Genomic DNA, 22880 nt, shown 5'->3' with positions numbered 1-22880 from the left:
TTATCCGTCTGTATAGATGTGGGAGCCCGGGCTTGTGAAGTGGTCGGCCATGGGGAAGAAATCTCTTCCACGTAATTCTTCATTAGCAGACGCGTCGTGTGCTTGACTGTGGATGTTAAACTCTGCAGATGCACACCAACACACACACACACACACACACGCGTACACAAACGGGTGCTTGCTGTTAAATCCAATGGCTCTGCGGTGCTATTTTGTCTAGTTTATATTTTCATTACCTGCCATGGGCACAGAGCTTTGCGAGGTTGCGACCCCACTGGCATTATTGACTGCAGGAGCGAGGCCGTCACCAAAAGCGTCAACTTGCATCAGGCGACTGGAACTGGTCTGTGCTGTGATCCCACCATAGTGTGAGGGTGAATATAACCTCTTCATCTGCCCCGAGAGCTCTAACAGGAGAAAGAAATCCTTATGTTCTGGTTTTTAAATAACATTTCAAGGAAAAACGTAAAAGCTTTAAATTATACATTCCAGTGCAAAAAAAAAAAAAAATCATTGGACCTTTTTTTTTTTTTTTTTAAAAGAAACACATTCCTTTCTGTTTTTCCTGCAAATACTTTACATTCACACATTCTATTTGTCATTCAGTTATATTCAATGCCACTGAGGTTAAAGGTCATATCACTTCATTTCACGTTAAGATGTATATTTTATCTGCTGCTAATAATGTCTTCATTTACATTCTGAAGGAGCGAATGTGACGCCCGCTGGGATCAATAAAGTATCCCGATTCTAAAACTGATTTCACATTTCAGTTTTTTTTTTTTTTTTTTTTTTCAAAGCCTATCTTTATCTCGGCAGTTAAAACTGAACTGTGTTTTTCGAAAACACCTCGTCAACATCACTGTGGCTGTCAAGTCTGGGGGGGAGGCGTGGAGGTGATGTCTATTTAAAGGTGCACGGAGTGGTGCTGCCTTATTCTGTCTAACTAGAAAATAACCAGCCACCTGCTTCACATCATAAAGATGTACGGCACAATTAATGTGCATGTGACAGAATCTGTTCAAACAGACTGTCAAACCGCCCACACATTTGCTAATAGGCTCAGATGTGAAACTTGCACTACAAACCAATTTCTGATGAACCTCCCATTCAGGGTTACTGTATTTACATCTATGCAGGGAGTATTTTGACAAACCTTGACGATACACTGATAATAAACCCGCGAGTACCCGAGGTGTGATCGGCTAAATCGGGAGGCTGACCTGGCGGCTTCAGATCCTGGTTGTTGTGTAGGGAGGTCCCGTTGGGAGTACGAGGGAGGCAGGTGGAAGAGCAAGGCCCACACGGGTCCCCAGAGAAGAGCTGGTGAGGGGAAGGATCAACAAACCTGAAATATTTCAGACTAAATTAAATACTCTGCTCAAGGAATTGAGATTAAAAAAAATGATTACAGGAACAACAACCTTGGTATTAAAAGAGCTAAATCTTTCATGATTAGATTTTATGACACTTCAAAGAAAATGTATTACATTCCACCGGTGTTGCTTTTACTGCATCATTGCTCTCTGAATATTATTCAATGCACACACATATATATATATATATATATATATATATATATATATATATATATATATATATATATATATATATATATATATATATATATATATATATTTTTTAATCAATGCACAATCGTGCGTGGATTTTCTCCGGGTTCTCCAGTTTCCTCCCACAGTCCAAAAACATCTAGATTTAGGGATTAGACAAATTGGACACTCTTAATTGACTGTAGGTTTGAGAGTGATGGTTGTTTGTCTATGTGGCCCTGTGATGGACTGCCCATGGTGTACCTCGTCTTTCACCTTATGTTGACTGAGATTGGCACCAGCACCCCCCTGGGACCCTCATGTGGAGGATAAAGCAGTAGAAGATGAGTGAGTAAAGCACAATCACTGTATCAAGTGATAATGGTAATCACAGTGGAAAATGTGTGTGGGTAATAATTAACTTTGGTTTAGCAGACAAGCTACTACCCTGATGGTGGCCTCTACCAAGATAAGATAAACTTTATTGTCTTCAAGGAAATGTGTCTTGGACACATGCAGAATCTGCTTTTACGAAACTGTAAAACAACAAAAATTACAAATCTCATCATGCTGTTTGACACATAACATACCGACACAGAAACTACTGTTCAACAAGTACGACAAATTGCACTTTTCCCATGGTACAATCATAAAAAGTTAAATTAAAGGCATAGTTGTGCACGGTACATACAGTGCTGTTCAAAAGTTTGGGGTCACCTGTACAATTTTGTTGTGTTTTCCATTAAAATTCACACTTTTACTCATCAAAAGAGTTGCAAAATGAATAGAAAATATAGTCAAGACATTGACAAGATTAGAAATAAGGATTTTTATTCAAAATAATAATTTAGCCCTTCAAGCAAAACTGTTTTCAGCTGTGCTAACATAATTGCACAAGTGTTTTCAAGGGTTTTCTAATCATCCAATAGCCTTCTAACGCAATTAGCAAACACAATGTACCATTAGAACACTGCAGAGATGGTTGCTGGAAATGGGCCTCTATACACCTATGTACATATTCCATTAAAAACCAGACGTTTGCAGCTGGAATAGTCGTTTACCACATTAACAATGTATAGAGTGTGTTTCTGATTCATTTAATGTTAAATTCATTGAAAAATAAGTGCTTTTCCTTCAAAAATAAAGACATTTCTAAGTGACCCCAAACTTTTGAACGGTAGTGTACATTGAAAAGCAGAATTACTGATGCTGGCCTTTGGTTCTTATTTTATTCAGGGTTTAAATGGAAAGAGGGAGTTATCATAACAGTTTAGCCTTCACTTGGGGCTCTGATGCATCACATCACCACACAATTTGATATCGCCACACTTATCGCCAAAGTCATTTTTTGTCAAAATAGTTTTTTTTGCCCAAATCATCTCCTCATGACGATGGCCACCTATGGTAAAATTGCCTACATCCTCAGTTGATCAGATCATGTCATTTTACCCTTTTAAGACAATGGCCTATGTCAAATGTGTGACTTAAGCAGTGAAGTTTTTTGGGTTAATAGGGTGACAATATGTATATACTATATAGTATATATATGTGTGTGTGTGTGTGTGTGTGTGTGTGCGTGTGTGTGTGTGTGTGTGTGTGTGTGTGTGGTGTATTACCTTACTATGGTACTACCTTCATCAACGCATCCAAGATCACAAACGGAATCTTCCTTTCAGTCAAATTTACAGAAAAATCTTCTAACCAAAATACACTTGGTAAACACGCGGGTCCATATTTGCCACAGTGTCACGCCAAAAAAGCACAACGACCGGTCGTGCTGGTCAACAAATCATCAATCACGGCCACAAGATTGATCGTCTGTGCTTGAAAACTGATAGAAGTGGCAAGAGAGGCAGCCATGCAGCACTTTATGATGTATTACACTCTGTGGCTTTATATACTATAAATGACCTGAGCGACACAAATTAGTGCATTAGTGCAAGTCTATGTCTCATCACTTTTTATAGATAATGGATGAGGGCTCAGTATAATTAGCTAAATCACTGGTTAATGAATTATGTCTAATACCACTAAAGAACTTCTTTGTCATTAACTGTTATAGAATAATTAAAATAGACAGTTTTTCTTGTAGCTCATTGTTAGATACTGAGGCTTAATATTGTTGAATGGCCATGGCAGCTCACAGCCCTGATTCGGCCAAGTTAACACACTGCAGTGTTAACTTGCCAATAACAAGGAAAACAAAAGAGCCAAAGTTTGCTCTCAAAAACACAGACGAACTGTACGAGAACCCAAACGATTCCCAGAGAACGTAAATGGCAACAAGGATTTTTACAATCGATTTAACGTCTTAAAAACATAATTACACTATCGCCCTTCTCCCGCTGGACCTGCATTTGTCTTTTTGGATTTTATGATTCACTCATTGAATTCCTTAGCCACTCTCTTCGGTGGCTATAGCATCCATTAATACCATGCGATCGAGACCAATGAGGGAAGGAGAAGTCTCCTTTCACAGCCCGATTGTCTACCCGGGATCCTGCGGTGAATGCTTTGGCCTACCGCTGATATGAGAACAATCACAGCCAGTGAGGGAACCATGAGCATCTGGCTGCTCAGAATGGCAGAAATCCTTTATCGCATGCTTTGAAGTGGGTAGATGAAGGGATGAGTTCCTATGGATTGACCAGGGAAATGTGTTTATAGCCAATCCCCAATCTCTCATGCTTCTTCTCAGCTACATCACCCACCTCCATACACACGCACAAGCACAAGCACACACACACACACAAAGCACCCCCCCCCTCCAATTCCTTTAAACTTCTCCTTTTAAAACCAGGGCACAAAAACAGCACTTTCTTTGAAACTAATGATTCTAATCGTGAGTTTCTAACCTTGAAACCATGACAACCAATGTTAAACTTGCTTGTTGTAGTTCACTAAAGAGAGAGAAAAGATTTGTAAAAGCACGAACATCAGTAAGGGTTGAAGTCTGATCTGTGCCAGTTGGAATACGAGATGAAAAGGAAACACTAATTGAGTTAAGCTACGGTCGCCGTTGTTGACACGGAACCGAGCACATTACATTTACACTGGCTACGTTTTTATTGACCCTTATCAAAACTAGTTGTAAGACCACATAAATTAGTGTTTGCACAATATGAAGAAGACAAAGCCTTTTAGACAGCAACACAAAAAGCCTCAGCACCTGTAATTATCTTGTAAGGAGCACAGCAGAGCCAGGTGAGGATCGCTGGAGGAGTCTTGTCCCTGGGGAGCAGCTAAGGAACAGGGAAGACAGACAGTTGAGGTGTGGGAGGAGGGGAGACAGCGTGTGTATTAATCTGTTTGTTTGTTGTTGTTGTTGTTTTTTTAACATTAAATGTAAAGAGGCCAGAGCGCAGACGTACCAGCGTATGATTCATAGGATGCATTGGAGGCAAGGTTCAAGTTGTTATTGTCTGTCCTTGCCAGAGGAGAAAGGCTCGACTGCAGAGGGTGGATGGTTAAACAGTCTGTCAGTGTGTCCTGGGTGACATCCGTAGTAGATCTCATCTACAGAAAGAGAGCGTGGAACATGTCAACATAAACATAAGGAACATGTGGAACATGTGAACATAAGCAGACGTTTATACAGCACGAGTAGTTATTAGATTGTGGCATATTTAGGTGAAAATATACTTATATATATATATATGTATAATTATACTGTTTTTGTAATTTTTCAATTGTGTATGTCTATATAGTACTTTTTTCATATACAGTACATACATATATAATATATGTATGTGTATATATGTACATACATATGTGTGTGTGTATATATATGTATATGTATTATATATGTGTGTGTGTATATATATATGTGTATATACTGTATGTATATATATATATACACACACACACATATATATATTATATATATGTATGTATATACGTGTGCATATATATATATATATGCACACGTATATACATACATACATACATATATATCATATATGTATATATATATACATATATACACATATGTGTATATTATGTACATGTGTATGTGTGTATACAGATTATCCAGATATATATACAGTATATCAGGAGCAGGACCACCATGTTTTTAATGGATCTAAGCGTCTTTTGAGTTTTAATTAAAAGTAAATGGCACCATAGTCTCTCCTAAAACAATAATAATAATAAAAAAAATCTCAAATTAATCCACAAAAACTTCAATACACTCAAATTCAAATTTAAAAACTGAAATATGTTTGAAAACCTCATATTTCCTGTTACTCTATACGTAAAGAATAAGACAAAAAAACAGGATCATTTACATACACAGTAAATGTACAGTATACTCCAGGCTCGGGTTTCTATAGATAGTTTTCATAACACTCCACATTTCATTTGTGAAATCATTATTACAACAAACAATTGTTATTTGAGTTTTTGATGAAAGAAGCCGTGAGTGTGGGAGACTTTGTAAAATGTCACTTATTTTAGTAACTCCCACCTTCTTTGTCTGTATCTATGGTGACACATAACCCTCAGTAAGAGCTAAAGAGCATGAATCTCACACACATGTGCTGCAACAAAGAAAACGGTGTAATAATAATGCAAAAAAATCCATAACGGAGCCAACTTAAGATAATTATGATCCTAATTGTCTGTATTCTTCTATGATTTCTCTCTCTCTCTCTGATGCACGGTGTAAATTATCTTGTGTATTTTCATCTGGCTGCACCAAGATGTGAGATAGTAACTGTAGTGAAAGTTAATTACCTTTCTTTCTGTAAGCAATTAAGTTGCAGAGCTTAAGCAAAGTGACACAGAGAGTGAGAGAGAGGAATTCAGTGAAATACTCACAATAGAATTAAACATGAAACGTGTTAATATGCCTTTCTGCTTTGTTCACGATTGTAATGAAGAAGTGATATTATATATTTAAAGGGACACTGTGTAGTATTTATGGGTTTATATGACCCAAAATCCACTTTTGGATACATATTATGTGCTCCTGCATTGTCTAGTCGCTGTTTAATATTCTTTGTTTTATTTTCGTATTGTTTCAAAAAGTCATGTAAAATAACATGGTCGCGGGCCGCTACTGCATTGCCACGACACCATGTTTCTACGGGAGCCTGTTTAGACAAACGCAAGAGAACAAATCAAGCGTCGCTTTACTTGTAGCGGAAATCCCGCCTCCACTCTCTCTGCTTCCTCTGCTACGGCCGCGGTAGCTCTCCCTCTCCCTCGCCTCATAAACCCCATCTGCTGACACAGAGAAAGACTACGAGGACGACATTTGACCGGCTGAGGATACCGTAGCGCTCAGGGAAGGGAGGGGGTGAGCAGAGGAGCAGTTCTTAGTTGTACATTTCAGCCTCTCCTCTAGATGGCACTATAAACTACTTACTTCACCTTTAAATGTTTTGTTTTTTTTAAAAGAAGAAAAGTAATTGTCTGGATTCTCCGTGCCAAAGACTGAGTGATCTCGTGGTACGATGATGAAGATGCATCCTCTGATTAGAGAAGTGGTGACTGAGTGAGTGAGTGCTGGTCCACTCTATTTTTATTTTGTCATTTATACATACATACATATTAAATGACATTAGCTGATCGATTTGGCTCATAATGTATTTCATATATTATTCTTGAAATGCGTCGTGTGACCTGCCATCATGGTGTGATGTGATGTGACACACAGTAGACGTGTGTTATCCTGATAAACATTTATTATTATTATTATTACTATTATTATGCTACATCTTGAGATCTATATGGTTAGGTTTTACATTTTACGAGGTCATATTGCGGCCGCTCCGTCGTCAGACAAGTGTACAGTACTTTCCTGGGAAAGCCACTTTCACTTGCTAAGCTGTTGTAAACGTGTTACTGTAATTGACACGGATGCTGCGGAACAATGAGGAATATTATGCGACAGGCTGGGAGTTAATTCATTACTCAGCACAGCCTCTCATCTGTATTTACCTGTATCGTTTGCACTTTATACAGCCGTGTGCATTTAGAGGCACCGTCACAGGCTAAAAAGCCATGTAGAACTGCATTGAATTAAAATAATCTCATGATGGCACATGGTGGAGTAGTGGTTAGCGCTGTTGCCTTGCTGCAAAACGACCCAGTTTAGGACAAGGGCCTTTCTCTTTGTTTGTGTGTGAGTTTTCTCCAGGTTCCTCCCACAGTCCAAAAAACACACGGCAGTTAACTGGACACTCTAAAATGAATGTGGTAGCGGACGGTTGTGTGTTTCTCTGTGTTGGGCTGAAAAGCTTGAGTTGTACACTACCTTTCAAAAGTTTGGGGTCACTTAGAAATTTCCTTATTTTTTGAAGGAAAAGCACTTTTTTCAATGAATATAACATTAAATGAATAAGAAACACACTCTTTACATTGTTAATGTGGTAAACGACTATTACTACTAGCTGCAAACGTCTGGTTTTTAATGGAATATGTACATAGGTGTATAGAGGTCCATTTCCAGCAACCATCTCTCCAGTGTTCTAATGGTACATTGTGTTTGATAATCGCGTTAGAAGGCTATTGGATGATTAGAAAACCCTTGAAAACCCTTGTGCAATTATGTTAGCACAGCTGAAAACAGTTTTGCTTGAAGGACAAAATTATTATTTTGAATAAAAATAATTATTTCTAATCTTGTGAGTGTCTTCACTACATTTCCGTTTCATTTTGCAACTCTTTTGATGAATAAAAGTGTGACTTTTAATGGAAAACACACAAAAATTGTATAGGTGACCTCAAACTTTTGAACGGTAGTGTATGTACCGTGCACAACTACACCTTTAATTTAACTTTTTATGACGACTGTACCATGGGCAAAGTGCAATTTGTTGTACAGTAGTTTCTGTGTTGGTGTTATGTGTCAAGTATGCATGAAGGGATTTGTAATTTTGATTGTTTTACAGTTTCGTAAAAGCAGATTCTGCATGTGTCCAAGACGAATTTCCTTGAAGACAATAAAGTTCATCTTATATTGGTATAGGCCACCATCAGGGTAGTAAAAAGTGTGACCTTTAATGGAAAACACACAAAAATTGTAGAGGTGACACCAAATCTTTGAACTGTAGTGTAAATGCGTACCTTCTTCCGTAACTGTCGCTCTTTCGTCGAGTGGGATTTCACGTGTTTCCTCAGGGAGCTGGGATCAGTGTAGCGCTTTGCACAGCCGGGCACCTGGCATGCATATGGCTTCTGTACAACCAAACGCATTTAAATAATTAGTTTACATAGAGGCAAAGACACACGTGCACACACAGACACACACACACACACACACACAAACCACTCACTGTGTCCAGGTGTGTACGCTGGTGTTTTGCTCTGTCACTGGAGTTGCTGAAGGCCTTGTGACATCCTGGGTGCTGACACAGATAGGGTTTCTCCCCCGTGTGGCTCCGCAGGTGGATCTTCAGGTTTTCTAGCCGAGAGAAAGCTTTCTTGCAGCCCTCGAACTGTAACCAGATATAAACACAGAAAATGGTAATTCGAGCAGTCTGTTGCCGTCACGTTGACACGTAGAAACAGTTTAATACTTTTTAGCTATTGGCTGGAGAAGTCTTTTAAATCTAACCTGACACTGCACACCCACTGTACAGTACGAGCTATATAAATCACTGCAGACAAAAAGGCTGTTGACCTAAGTGTGTGGGAGGAAGGACATATAGACTCCACTTGAGTTGCGAAAAAAGATTAAATCTCATCTGACACTCAAGGATGCTCTAAAATGTACAATATCCTCTTACTTCATTGTTTGCATGCGCCCTCACTACACAATCAAGAACTGTGTTGCAGCCAAACTGGGTTACACAGTGAGAACCTTGAGACACCTTTTGTGTTCACAAGCATAAAACTGCATGATAACACAACAGGCAACACGCTCACGTTGTCCTGCTCTCCTCAAAGACACGTTGTAATTTGTCCCAGTAAATCTGTTGCATTGTTGTGTTCGTCTCAGATGATCACACATGTCACCAGCAGGGGTCAGTGTTTATGCACACATCAATGAATCTGTCATTTTTGGTGTTCTCACTCCCCCAATCTTGTATGACCTCGAAAGCAGCTGGTAATTATGAAATTCAAAAAATGATTTCTCGTTTTTAAATTGAAGTTGTTTCTTTTATACTTCTACAGCAGAGCTCAGGTGGATAAATGAAGGGTTTCCACCAGCATCACAGAGATGAAGCTATTTTTCCGCAACCACAGTGACTTCACTATGAAACTATGTGAGTCATCAAAGCTTTGCTTTTGTAAGACAAGGACTTTACTCTCCCTGTTCCTGCTCACACGGGGGGGTTTGGAATGTCCTTACTAAACTTTTATGGTGAAAACGCACAGAGCATGTCCAATTTTGTTATGTTTCCTCCAAGACTGGATTCCTCACATACTGATACCTCCAGGTCATCAGTACCATAGACAAATTATTTTTTTTCCCGTCCCTATTAATAATTCACTCATGACATCCCTCTGCATTCCACACAGAAATGCTCCACATTCCCTGTCACTACAAACACCCCCAACAAGACCATCACGTTCCTCTGCTAAACCTCGATTAGAAATGCGTTTGTTTCACGTCCAGTTGTATTCTAAGGATTTTAAAAACCTCATGAGGTCCAAGTTGATGAGCGTTGAATTTGGAGAATACTTGACATGTTGTCAAATCAAGTGGAATAAACTGGAGAACTGCTGAATGGCACAAAGTGAGAGATGTTTCTCTGGAACCTGTCAGCCCTGTCCAACACGTGAGGCTAAATCTTCACTTCTCATTTCAAGTGGATGCTTGTGCATTAGATGCTACACTATAGAAAAGGGCACTCCGTAAACAAAAACGTAAGAATGAACACCGTGAAACAAATAAACGGTTGACTTCAGAGCACCATAAATCTTGAAAAACACTGATAGAACTAGCCTGGAGTTACTCTCTGTCTCATAAAGCACAAAGGGCTTTTTACTTTGTCGCAAAGGGACATTTGGGCTGAAACAAAAGCAGCATGGCTCTTCAGTGTAGATCAGTGTTACGGCCAGTTTCTGACAGGCCTTGGCAGGTACTTGTGCCCTGGCTCGACAAATGACAGCTGCGGTTGATATGCCAACAGTGTGTGTCCAGTGTTCAGTCTTACTCTGAGGTCAGTTCACGCCACTCTCTCTTTTTCTTTTTTTTTTGCTTCACTGGTGATATTTTTATCCCATTCACTCTTTTTTTGTTGTTTCACGTCTTTGCTCAACAAATCCGGTGTGTTATGAAATGCATCGGTTTTGCCAGAAAACGATAGGTAACTTTTAACCGTTTAAAACAATAATGCAACAAAACTGACTGCAGAAGGAAATTATGTGCCACATTAAATCATTTGCACATGCTGAGATGGACAATGGTTATTCAATAATGATTACTACAAATACACTACCGTTTAAAAGTTTGAGGTCACTTTTTTGAAGGAAAAGCACTTTTTTTCAGTGAATATAACATTAAATGATATACACTAATACTATTCTAGCTGCAAACATCTGGTTTTTAATGGAATATGTACATAGGTGTATAGAGGCCCATTTCCAGCAACCATCTCTCCAGTGTTCTAATGGTACATTGTGTTTGCTAATGGCGTTAGAAGGCTATTGGATGATTAGAAAACCCTTGAAAACCCTTGTGCAATGATGTTAGCACAGCTGAAAACAGTTTAGCTGGTTCTTTGATGAAAGGGCAAAATTATTATACTGAATAAAAATCCTTATTTCTAATCTTGTCAATGTCTTGACTATATTCTCTATTCATTTTGCAACTCTTTTAATTAATAAAAGTGTGACTTTTAATGGAAAACACAACAATTCTTTTACAGGTGACCCCACACTTTTGACCGGTAGTGTATATCTCAAAATTACAGCAAAAATAATGAATCATAAATTCCAGGTTTGGGCCAAAAACCAAGAGATTTTCCGCCAAACAACTGTGAGGATGGCTCATAAATTTGTTGTCAAACGTGAAATCTGATCAGATTTGCCTTCAGCGACATTAGCATGGGTTGAATTACAAGCTGTTTATAGTAGGAAATTCAGATTAGGAAAGAAGTGAGGTTTTTGTTTACACAAAATGCAAATGCACTGTTTGGACACAACATTATTAATGTGGAAAATTAGTGAATGTATCTTTTTTTCTAACTAACAATAAAAACACAATTTCCTGAAAAAACATTACTTTTTTTGTTTAGAGACAGCGTGCAAATGCCAAAGAACAAACCGTATCTCCACTTCTTAAGAATCAGAGTCAGGCAATTACCGAAAATTGTAACAGCACAGAATGGGTATTGTAAAACATAATTAACATTCTGAGTCACAAAGACTGCGGCGCTGTGTTTTGTTTGGGGTTGAAACGGTGCTTTAAAACCTCATGTTTAAATCAAAAGTGACAGATGCAAATAGACTGGTGAGTCAAGGATATGTTAACGAACTGTTCAATCGTCACAAAACAGATTGTGAATTGACAAGTACAAGTCTGGGCCTGCCCTGTATGTTCACTGTGTAACAGGAGTTGCCTCATTGTTCTGTTGCCAACTCGCACTTCCTTTTAACGTCAGTTTACTCACCTGCCAGTCTTTCCTTGAGAAAAAAACCTGCCATTGCATCTTGGATAGTGATATACTCGTAATAACTTGGCTTTCTCTAAATACAATTAAATGCTGGATATTCTCATGTACTGCACTGTCCTCCATTAAAGCACAAAGTCTGATACAGATATAGATAAAAAAAAAAAAGTCCATGCAAAGACAGAAAAAGTCTGCACTCTGGACATTTCTTTCACACTTGACTTGAAGAAAAATCCAAAATGTCTCATTAAATTATAGGTAGGCAATGAAAAGGCCACTCCACTGGCTCTTATTCCCCTCTTTACTTAGAATCATCCTGTACTATAATTATTGCACACTAGTGGCTCTTTGTATCATTTCCATTTTTGACACTGAGGCTGTGATCACGAACACTTTCTTTATTACTGAGTGATTATATGAAACATAGATCCAACCGACGACTGTAGCTCCATGGCAACAGAGTGGACTTAAACTAATAAGTGAGTATTTTGGTACTAAAGGTTGACTGCAGGTATGCAAGGTGTTAATAAATGACAGCGACATGAGGCATGTTTGGCGAGCGGTTTGTCAATTACTCATCTAACTCTCAAGCATTTTAACGGTGGGGGTGAGGGAAAAAGCCAAAAATGGAGCAAAAGCTTGGGTGCGATCCACACAGCCTACATTATTTTTAGCCGTTCTTGGGACATTCATCTCGGGATGACAACATCAACAATTAATGAACAGATTTCCATGAAAATTAAAAAATGTGGAGCAGATATTCGCCGTTCCAGATGACGTGTTCTAATGACTAACGATCCTCTAACCTTTCCTCCAGCGCTGCCATGAGGTTGATATTTTTAGCTTTATTGAAATGTCTCAACAACAATAGGGTTAATTGCCGTGAAATGTGATATAGCTATGTTTCTAAGACGATGAATCCAGTACACAACTCCTTTGTTTAAGTTTATGCGAATTCTACATCATCTGGACATACTACAAAGATAATGTATCATGAGGATCGTTTTTTGTCTATTAGTGCAGTTGGGATTGTTGTTGATGAATTGATCATCTAGAGACACCATAAGGGGAAACTAGAGCACTTTCTATTTGGTACGATGAACAAATATTACCCATTTAACACTGAACATTGTAAAAACTTGTTGAGAAGGTGTAGACCTTCTCAACATCATTGGCATAGTAGCATGTTGATGTAAGTATTTAATTGCATTTTTAACTATGAACAGTGGACAGCCACTGAGTAGCACCCTTATCCCATTGCTCTCCCTTGCTCAGAGACACCACAGTACTTTGACTGATGGGATACGAACCAGCGACCATTGCTAGTTCCTAGTTCCCTGGTGTCCTAATGAACATGTCTGTGACATGCTTTGGTCAAAATACCATAAGGATGAAGCACCACAGCAGTTCAATCACCCTGCCAAAACAGCCCTGTTCAGAACGCTCTGTTTAGTAGTAAGTCGACTAAAAAAAAAAAAGAAAGTATAATGAAACTTAAGGGACTGGAAATAACATGCGCTACAGAGAATACTGGGAGCTAACAGCAGTTAGCATTTGGAAAAGTCATAATTTGCAGGCTCAAGCAGGCACATTGCCATTATATATAACATGTATCCACTGGACAGATAAATCCTCTGAGGCTGGAAGTTTTGTGTAGAACTCTGTGCTGCACTGTGGAGCCAAGAATAGAACTTTTCACGGACTTCTGGTTTTCGGATACCGCTGCCCTCGCCAGCACCCTTGCATGCTTTATGGACAAAGTGGAGCTCCGCGAGACAACAATTCCAGGAATTTAGCGCATTGTGACGTCCCAATGAGCGCAGAAGTCAACATTGCGTGTTTTATCTCCTGTACTTAGACTGAGGAGGACCACAGAAACATGACTGAGTCATCTTTTTTCACACTTTGGTGACTGGTAGGGGCCCTTCAGAGTCCCAAATATAAGGATTTAAATGATAAAAAAGTTGATTTTGCATAATATGGGACCTTTGAGTAAAGTCCTACAGATCAAGCATCATGGCTAGAGATGGCTATTAGCCATTAGGTGGTGAACTCTACATTGTGACATCATTCACTACACATTCAAAAATGTGATGACAGGCATCATCATAAGCGTGCAAATCCATGAAAGAAATATCATCCATCTTGGAGAAACACAGTGCATCGCTAATAACGCCCATGGATAAATGCCAACTTTTCTGGCCACAGACACAGACCTGTAGAGAGCCTGACTGTGAGGCATCACCTTCCCAGAACAACAGCCAACTTCTTCAGACGGTGGCCTGGCAAATCCCCTGCTGCTCACAGGGTCAGCCACTACTACAGTAGAGAGTCACTGTGCCATGTTAGGCCTCCTTTGTGCTGTTTTAATAACTACAAATTGAGTTTAACATCAATTAGTTTAGATTTTTGCTAATTACAGCCAACAGCTATAGTTGAGAGTTAAAAGGAGCTGTATTTGTGATCTAAACCTTGGATGTAAACACTGAGCAGCTGAATGCATTTATCCGTAAAAGGCTTTTTTTTCTTCTAGCCTCAGATGCCCTTTCCTCTGTTATCAGCGAGCACCTGACAGTCTCTGTGTTGCCGCTGTGACTGCATTCACTCAGCTCTCACAAAGGGGAAAATAATATTCATTTGATTGAGCGGAAGCTGTGCTATCTACACACACACACACACACACACACACACACACAAAAGATGAAATGGCAGAGACACCGGGTATTGTATGAAAATAAAGAGACGACTTAAGTTGCGAGATAAGAGATGTCACTGTGATTTGTGCGGTGTACCGTGCACTTGTTGGGTTTCTCTCCTGAATGGACCCTCATGTGGATGAGAAGCTTGTATCGGGCATTGAAGGGCTTGAAGTTGCGTGGGCAGTCCACCCAGTAGCATGTGAAATCCTCAGCCTTCCGCTGATCTATATGTAGCCTCTCTATGTGCCTTACCAGCTCCTCCTTTTGGTCATAGACTGCCCTGCAGTCCAACCATTTGCAGCAGTGGGCCCCATAGTCCTCCAGCTCTCCTTCTTCCTCCTCCAGCATCGGGACCTGGGGTAGAAAGCTCATCCCATGCCTTGGAGGAAGCGTAGGAGCCTGTGTGAGGGGTTCCTGAGAAGAAGGATTTATTTTGCTGTGACGCCTCTGGAGGCGAATGTGTTGGTGGGAGTGGTATGGTGGTGGAGGCCCCTGTGGAGAGGCAGCTTCATGGAGTGTAGTCAACAGAGCCAAAGATGGCAGCAGGCTGTTGGAGGTTTGGCTGCAGCTCTCTGAAGTATTCTCCAGTGCTCCTCCTTCCTCTGGGAGGCACTGCTGCTCCACCACCATGTTAGCCATCTGGCTCTCGAGATACCTTCCCTCTTCAAGAACCTGCATGCGACCACAGACTGAGGTCATGGCCTTCGAAGAGCATGGCATGCCGTAGGGATGGACCTGTGGGATGCAGCGTCCTCTCACACCCAGGAAGTGACCATATCCCTCAGACTGGACAGGTGAGAGCGTGGAATGGGAGGCCGGAGAGCTGCGGGAACCGTTGATGTAAGCCACAAGCGATGTAGGCGACGTGCGTATGATTGAGTTAAAATCAGTGCCTATGACATCGGACAAAGGCGACATGGACAGAGCCCTTTTCTTAGCACGAGATGGGCTGCGGCTTCCACCGTCGCCGGCAAACAGGTACGAAGGCAGGGAGGCGGAGGTGCTCGTGCCTCCAGACATGGCCGTGCCTGGTGAAACGCTGAGTTGCTCGCCTCCCTCGCTGGCCTGGGTGGAGCACTGAGGTAGTCCCAGTGAGGGGAGCACACGGTAGCCATATGGCCAGTCATGTTTCCCGCTAAACACTGACTGTGTTTCAAACAGACTGAGGGTAGTGGATGCCAGGGATTCTCTGGACAGCAAGGATCTGAAACACATTGTTGTCATCCACTTTAATTACACTCTTAAGGTTTAGTGAGCTCATCATCGCACACTGTTAATGATATTGCCCACCTGGCATCAGTGTGGGGAACTGTTACGCCGTGGAAATGAGACGGAGGATGAGGCACAGCAGGACCTGCTGTACACGTGTGGCCTGTGATGGGAATACTGGTCATTGTCTGGTCAGCCGCAGCCGCTTTTCCAAATACTTCCATGGTTGGATCAGACACAGGGCAACCTGCTGGACATATGAGAAATAACACAGAGCAACAGCGTTAGTCCACATTGAGCAAATCTCCAAAGACACATTCAGAGTGTTGATATTAAATGAGCAACACACTGGAAAAAAAACAACCCTATTTATATGCATCACGTTTTAATAAAAGTTGTGGAATTTCCCTCAATAGCCTGAACAGGCCAGGGACACTTTCTGCTCTGTTAATCACTAATGAGCTTTTCACCTCGTTCCACTTTTTTTCTCAGTAGAAATTTAAAGACAACCTCTATGGCTGGTTAATTATCAATAAATGAGAGCTGGAGAAGTCAACCAAGAAGACAAAAAGAAATGAGCAAAGCATGAACATGTGCATATTTCACTGGGAAAGTCTAATACTGTATATAGTATGCAGAACTGAAACACTCTTCAAGAACAACCGTTCCCAGTGAGTGGGTCAGGACAGATACATGGTAAAGGGAGTTGTTTGGGAAACGAGTATAAATTGTCTCGCACCATTTAACTTGACAGTTAAATTACTTTTATTTTTACCTTTAAAGCTGATGTTAGCGAAGTGAATGGTGTTCGCCACTGCTGCTGTGGTTGGAGGATGATGAGTAGGTACATGCTGTTGCGGGGATGCACTTGGCACGTTTAGATGTCTCCCATTAGTCAGCACCTGCCGTCGGAGGCTCAAGGTTGGTAGAACAGCGTGGCTTCTGCTCTGTGTCCCAGAGGCGAGCGGGTGAACTGGTACTTTTTTTGCCTTTTCTGTGCCTGAGGAGGGACTGAGACTGGCCCGTGGCAGGGGGGGAGACATGGGATACCTGATGGACTGGGGCTGGTGTCCTCGGATCATGCTCAGAGACGGGGACATGGCGCAAGGAGACACAAGCTGACAACTGTTTCCACTCATGGCTAAAATAATGTTCTTTAGAACAGGGGTCTCAAACTCGAACGACCTGGGGGCCAATGCGCATCTATTGTGGTCAAGAGGGGGCCGACCTAGAGAACAAAAAGTGGGGAAAAAAAACAACAGATATTTATTTTAAATTACATAAATAATAGTGGGGACAACTGTAATTAAAATTCGTACCAGGAGCCGCTTTGGCTACGGCTACGTGTATTTATATATGTAATTGAAGACATTTAATAATGGGATAATTATGACCAAAAGTCTTATTATTACTGTTATTAAAAACTTTGCTAGCAGATATATATTATATTCTATCACCTCGCTGGCAGCTGTGCCTCAGCTACACACTGTGTTTAAAAGACAGTGAGGTCTTGGGCCATGTTTTCATTATAACATGATATTAAGTGTGGGGCCGCATGTAATCGATTGGGGGGCCGCATGTGGCCCCCGGGCCGCCAGTTTGAGACCCCTGCTTTATAACTTCTGTGCAAAGAAGGACATTACTTATAAGCTGAAATGCATACAATTCACTTCAGTGCAAAGTAGGGCTGAATGTGATTTGCAACATCAGAGTAAATGGAAGTGTTGTGTGCGATATTTGTGCAGATCGATGAGAAATGTTTTGTACTGTGTAGAATATGATTTGTAAGGTTCAGGATAATATTTAATCTAAAAAGGTAATTTAATACACCTATTGGCTTTAAGAAACATTGAAAATCGCAGAAGGCCGTATTGTGATTTCGTTAACATACAGTACAACCTAAGTGCAAAGCCAAATACTGCAGGATTTAAACACAAGAAATCATGGAAAATATACAGAAATTAAAGCAGCAAAATGGGAAAAAAAACTAAACTAACCTTGAACAGTCTTGATACTTTGAAACTCACACCAGTGGAGAAAGACTCAGGCATGAACAACTGTGCAATCTTTCAGGTTTAGGAATAAATAAATAATTAATAAAGTCAGTCAAAACAAAGACTTACAAATTATTGTTACCAACAAGCAACTTTACACAAATAATAACTTTGTAATGTAATATAAGTCAACATTGTCTTTATATTTGGGATTTAAACAACAACAAAAAGTATGATGACTTATACAGTCAAGTTTTTCAGCACACGATGGTGCGTTCACTTACCTTTTGTTGTTGTTGTTTCCCACAAGTGTCATGTCACGATCAGTGACTGCTTCACCTGTGAACGTGAATAATGGGTGAACTTGACCAGATCAGATGTGTCGTGTCTCACTCACAGACTGTTGTGTCCAGTGTGTCAGTTTTAGTTTGAAACGCATCGTCCCTCCTCTCTCTCCACTCTCTCTCTCTCTGTTTCTAGGAACTTCTTTTCTTTTCCTGATCGCCCTTTTGCCCTTGACATGGTTTTAATGTGCACTTTCAGACACAGTAGACCTTAACAGTAAATAATTAAAAAGTTGTTTTTAATTATAATTTTCTTTAGTTACAGGTTTGTTACTTGCTGCTACTATCGCCAATAACGTGTTGGCGCGCGCGCGTGTAGAGGTAGTCTCCCGGTGAGCGCGTGCACAGCTGCATATCGATAGATTATTATTGTTGCTGGTGATTTTTCTGATTTTTTTTCAGATTACCTAACTGCAAAGCGATTTTAAGGATGCTTTTTTATGAATGTTATTATTCAATATTCAATACGTTGGCATGGCAGCAATGATTGGACATCTATATGTTAAAAGTCAATAACTAACGTCATTAACACTATTTTCAGTTCATGTTTTGACGCTTATATCCTACTAAATGTAATGTTAATTAGAAAAATTACAAGTTGGTTTGACAAAGTTTTTATTGTGCACATTTCTTACATTATACATGTCATTATGCATCTCTATCCATTCACAATTTAAACGTGTCCATGTACCTGCTGACACTTCCAATCCTCCTCCTCCTCCTCCTCCTCCTCGTGCCTCCTCCTGGCTGCTGGACTGTTTGCTCTGTGGTTCCTGCTGCCACAGGTTGGCATGGAAACCAGAATGTTTACAGGAGGAGGGACGGTGCTCTCTTCAATAATGACAAACTTACATTTTGACAGACACCATTCACGTGATGAAAATATGACTGCATTATTATGGACTCTCAGAAATAAGAACTAATTATAATGCTTAGATGTTTTACACTGAGGAAGTGTAATCTGGCTTCTTATTAGCTGAAGAAAACCCTTTTCTTTTTTCAGCAAAACCATATAAAGTGGTAGTGACCCCTGGTGGTTCTAGAGAGGTAGCAATTAATTGCCACAGTTTGGTCCAAGCTTTAGAAAGTTAATGTGTCAACATTCAGGCAATTTTTTCACTCCCTAAGCTCATCATTATATAAATTTCCACTCTTATATTTATGATCTAATCATAAAAAAAACATTTCACTATTGCCTTAAAAAAAAACAAAAAAAAAACTGATGAATTCCAGAAAAGAAGACTCTCTGTGACATGTTCCCTCTTTTGCCAGCAGGGGATACTCTAAGTTCACCAATGGGGATGTACAGATGCAGTCTGAGGGGGAGCAGGGGCACAAAAATTGGCATGGAAAACGTGTCCGAAAATACAAGGTGCAAAAAAACAACAACAAACAGCACAAGAACAAAACAAGGATCTCCCTGGAACTAGCCTTAAGCTGCACTCCACCAGCTCTTTTGTGGCCATTTGGCATCACTTTCCCCATCACTTACTGAGTCACAGTGTAACACAATGGTACAGCGTCCGAGCTCGAGGCAGAACACAGATGTAGCCACATCCATGAGACAGACACGCTGCTGTTTCTTCTTCTACCGCTTATATCCATCTATAGGTGCACTACCGCCCCCTAGGTGCATTACCACCCCTATGACAGACAATTTGACCCTCTATCTGAACCAAGACCAGCTGTTATAAAGCAGTTTTTAGTTGTTAATGTCATGTCCAAAACCACTGCATTCAAACATGTCCTTGCTAAAGTTTCTTGGCTTGTCTCATCCACACAGACATTTAAATGACAGCCAGTAGAAGTTTGGAGTTTGCAGGGAACAGACACATCACACCCAGAATGGTTTCTCCCTGTAGAACACATTGCTGGAAGATGTGTTGTAAACACATCCACTGTGCAGTTAAGCTGTACTAGAGAAAAGGTAACAGTAGTCATACCACTCTGCACGCTGGCTGAAATTTAGAACAATTCAGTTCAAGTCTTGTGGCACTTTCTCTGGAAACCGCTGAAGTGTAAAAAAAATTAAAAAATTCATATGTATGTCTCTTCTTTTTGGGGGCAGTTTATATAGATATTGTTATACAACTGCAATGACACACAGGAAAGACCGCTTGGTGCGGGAATCAAACCAGTGTCGCCTGCAGCGAGGACTACAGCCTCAGTATGTGGGGCAGGTGCTCTACCAACTGAGCCACTGCTGCCCCGGCATGACTAAGTTTAAAGGTGTGCTGGTATAATCCAGTTTTCAACCACATAATACAATTAAATAATACTCCAATTGTTCAAAGAAATAATGGCTCTTCAAAATGTAAACTTAAATTCCTTCTACAGGGAAACTATTGAGCAAAACTCAATGGCTCCTGAGACAGTATCTATTCCATGGAGACACACTCCTGATTTGCATTTGAACAGATCACAACATGGTCATTTACATATGAAAACCTTACCCGCTCCTAGGAGCTGGGGGGTGACTTTCTCACCTAGACTGCAAGTTTACGCCTGTTTCCTGGCAGTTATCGGCAACTGACTGAAACACCCAGTTGACTGGGAGTTTCATGGCAATTCTCAGGGACGATTACTGCCGAAAATCCCACTTTTCATGCAGTGAAATAGAGCAGGTATGAGACACAGGAGAGAGGAGGTCGTGGTGATGAGGTTAAGGTTAGGACACTGTGCACTGAATAAATCACTTAAATGAATCGGGAAGCATCAGACAGGATTGTGTGAGAGGTGTCAGGAAGAGGAAGAATCTGTGGGTACTTTTGAGGTGTAGGGCATATGAGGCACATGGAGAGGGGATGGAAAATAATCTAAGGAAATTAGGGGATCAGTATTGGAAATGAGGGAGAAAGCACAAGTTAGGGTAGTAATACATTTCTTACGTATTACGGGGCTATTTCATAGGGTATGAAATAGAAAACTGGGGGAATATATAGGATAAGAGCATGTGTGCGTGAGTGTATGGTGTGAGGGTGGCCTGTATCTGGGCCACACTCCAGAGCAGAAGGGGGCGGTAATGCACCTGTAGATGGATGCCAACCGCCGTAAAACTAAAAGAAGAAGAAGAAGCCAGAGAAACCCCTTTCCCTGGTTTCCCTCTAACTCACCTGCTGCATGTTACTGTGATTGCCTCCACTCAGTTCACTCAGCCTGGAGCAGTTCACCAGTTTGGAGGTTTGTTTGCTCTTGTCTTTGAGTCCTGACTGTCACATGTTAGCATTTGTGTTAGCCCATTAGCTTTTTGTTTGTTAACATCTTAGCCCAGTAGTTTTTTGTATGTTAGCCATTAGCATTTTGTTTGTTTGCATATTAGCATTGTATGTCAGTCCATTAGCTTTTTGTATATTAGCCCATTAACTTTTTGTGTTGTATATTAGCATTTATGTCAGCCTATGGTTAGTTGGCATCTGTATGTTCGCTCAGTAGCTTTTAGTTTGTTAGCATGTTAGCATTTGTGTTAGCCCATTAGTTTTTTGTTTGTTAGCAACTTAGCCCAGTAGTTTGTTGTATGTTAGCCATTAGCATGTTGTTTGTTTGCATATTAGCATTGTATGTCAGTCCATTAGCTTTTTATGTTGTATATTAGCATTGTATGTCAGTCCATTAGCTTTTTGTATATTAGCCCATTAACTTTTTGTGTTGTATATTAGCATTTATGTCAGCCTATGGTTAGTTGGCATCTGTATGTTCGCTCAGTAGCTTTTAGTTTGTTAGCATTTTAGCATTTGTGTTAGCCCATTAGTTTTTTGTTTGTTAGCAACTTAGCCCAGTAGTTTGTTGTATGTTAGCCATTAGCATGTTGTTTGTTTGCATATTAGCATTGTATGTCAGTCCATTAGCTTTTTATGTTGTATATTAGCAGTAGTTGGCATCTGTATGTTCGCTCATTAGCTTTTAGTTTGTTAGCATGTTAGCATTTGTATGTTAGCTCACTAGCTTTTAGTTTGTTAGCATTTTCAGTTAGCCTGTTGATACTGGCTTGTTTAAATATAATTAACAATTTGGCGACAATGTTCTTAATTTAGAGATGAATTTGATGAAAAACCTTTGATGTTTGCAGTCCTCACACCTGCTGCAGCAGTAGCTAACACTAGCTGGGAGGCAGCACATGGTGAGTGAAGTGTTTGCTCTGCACTTTCTCTTCTCTTATTAAAGTGCTAATCTCCAGTTATGTGATATGTTAGAATTTGACTCTACAGAGATTGTTGTTTTGCACTTTTTTCATGTTGTAAAAACATGTAAATTCAGCTCGTCATGAAGCTCTGCAGAAGCCTGATAACGAGCTGTTGATCTGAATCAGGTGTTGGAGCAGGACAACATGTAAAACATGGAGGACAGAGTTCCCTGAGGACCGGGGTCAGGAAACACTGCTCTAAACAGGCTGAGGTTAGCATTAGCTCACTGATGTTTGGTTTTTAAAAACATTTTTACAGTGTGCTGTGGTATCATATCACATTCATGTCTTCAAGACAAAAGGTGTCAATGGTGTGTTTTTACTTTCTGGGTTTTTCTC

General features: G+C 40.3%; 1 protein-coding gene across 1 annotated transcript; it reads right to left on the bottom strand.

Moving 5' to 3' along the window:
• On the bottom strand, positions 1-17162 carry glis3 (GLIS family zinc finger 3; the record flags this gene model as incomplete). Its single annotated transcript, XM_083902226.1, has 10 exons — positions 1-122; positions 237-407; positions 1191-1348; positions 4720-4792; positions 4922-5066; positions 8622-8732; positions 8831-8992; positions 14908-16018; positions 16105-16273; positions 16799-17162. The coding sequence occupies 10 exons, from the start codon at positions 17160-17162 to the stop codon at positions 1-3; spliced, it is 2586 nt and encodes an 861-aa protein (XP_083758352.1).
• Between the last annotated feature and the right edge of the window lie 5718 nt (positions 17163-22880).

This window comes from Microchirus variegatus, assembly GCF_963457635.1.
Source record: "Microchirus variegatus genome assembly, chromosome: 16".
NCBI classification, from domain to species: Eukaryota; Metazoa; Chordata; class Actinopteri; order Pleuronectiformes; family Soleidae; genus Microchirus; species Microchirus variegatus.
Note: the sequence above shows the minus strand (reverse complement) of the source record. Positions and strands in the feature narration are given on the sequence as shown.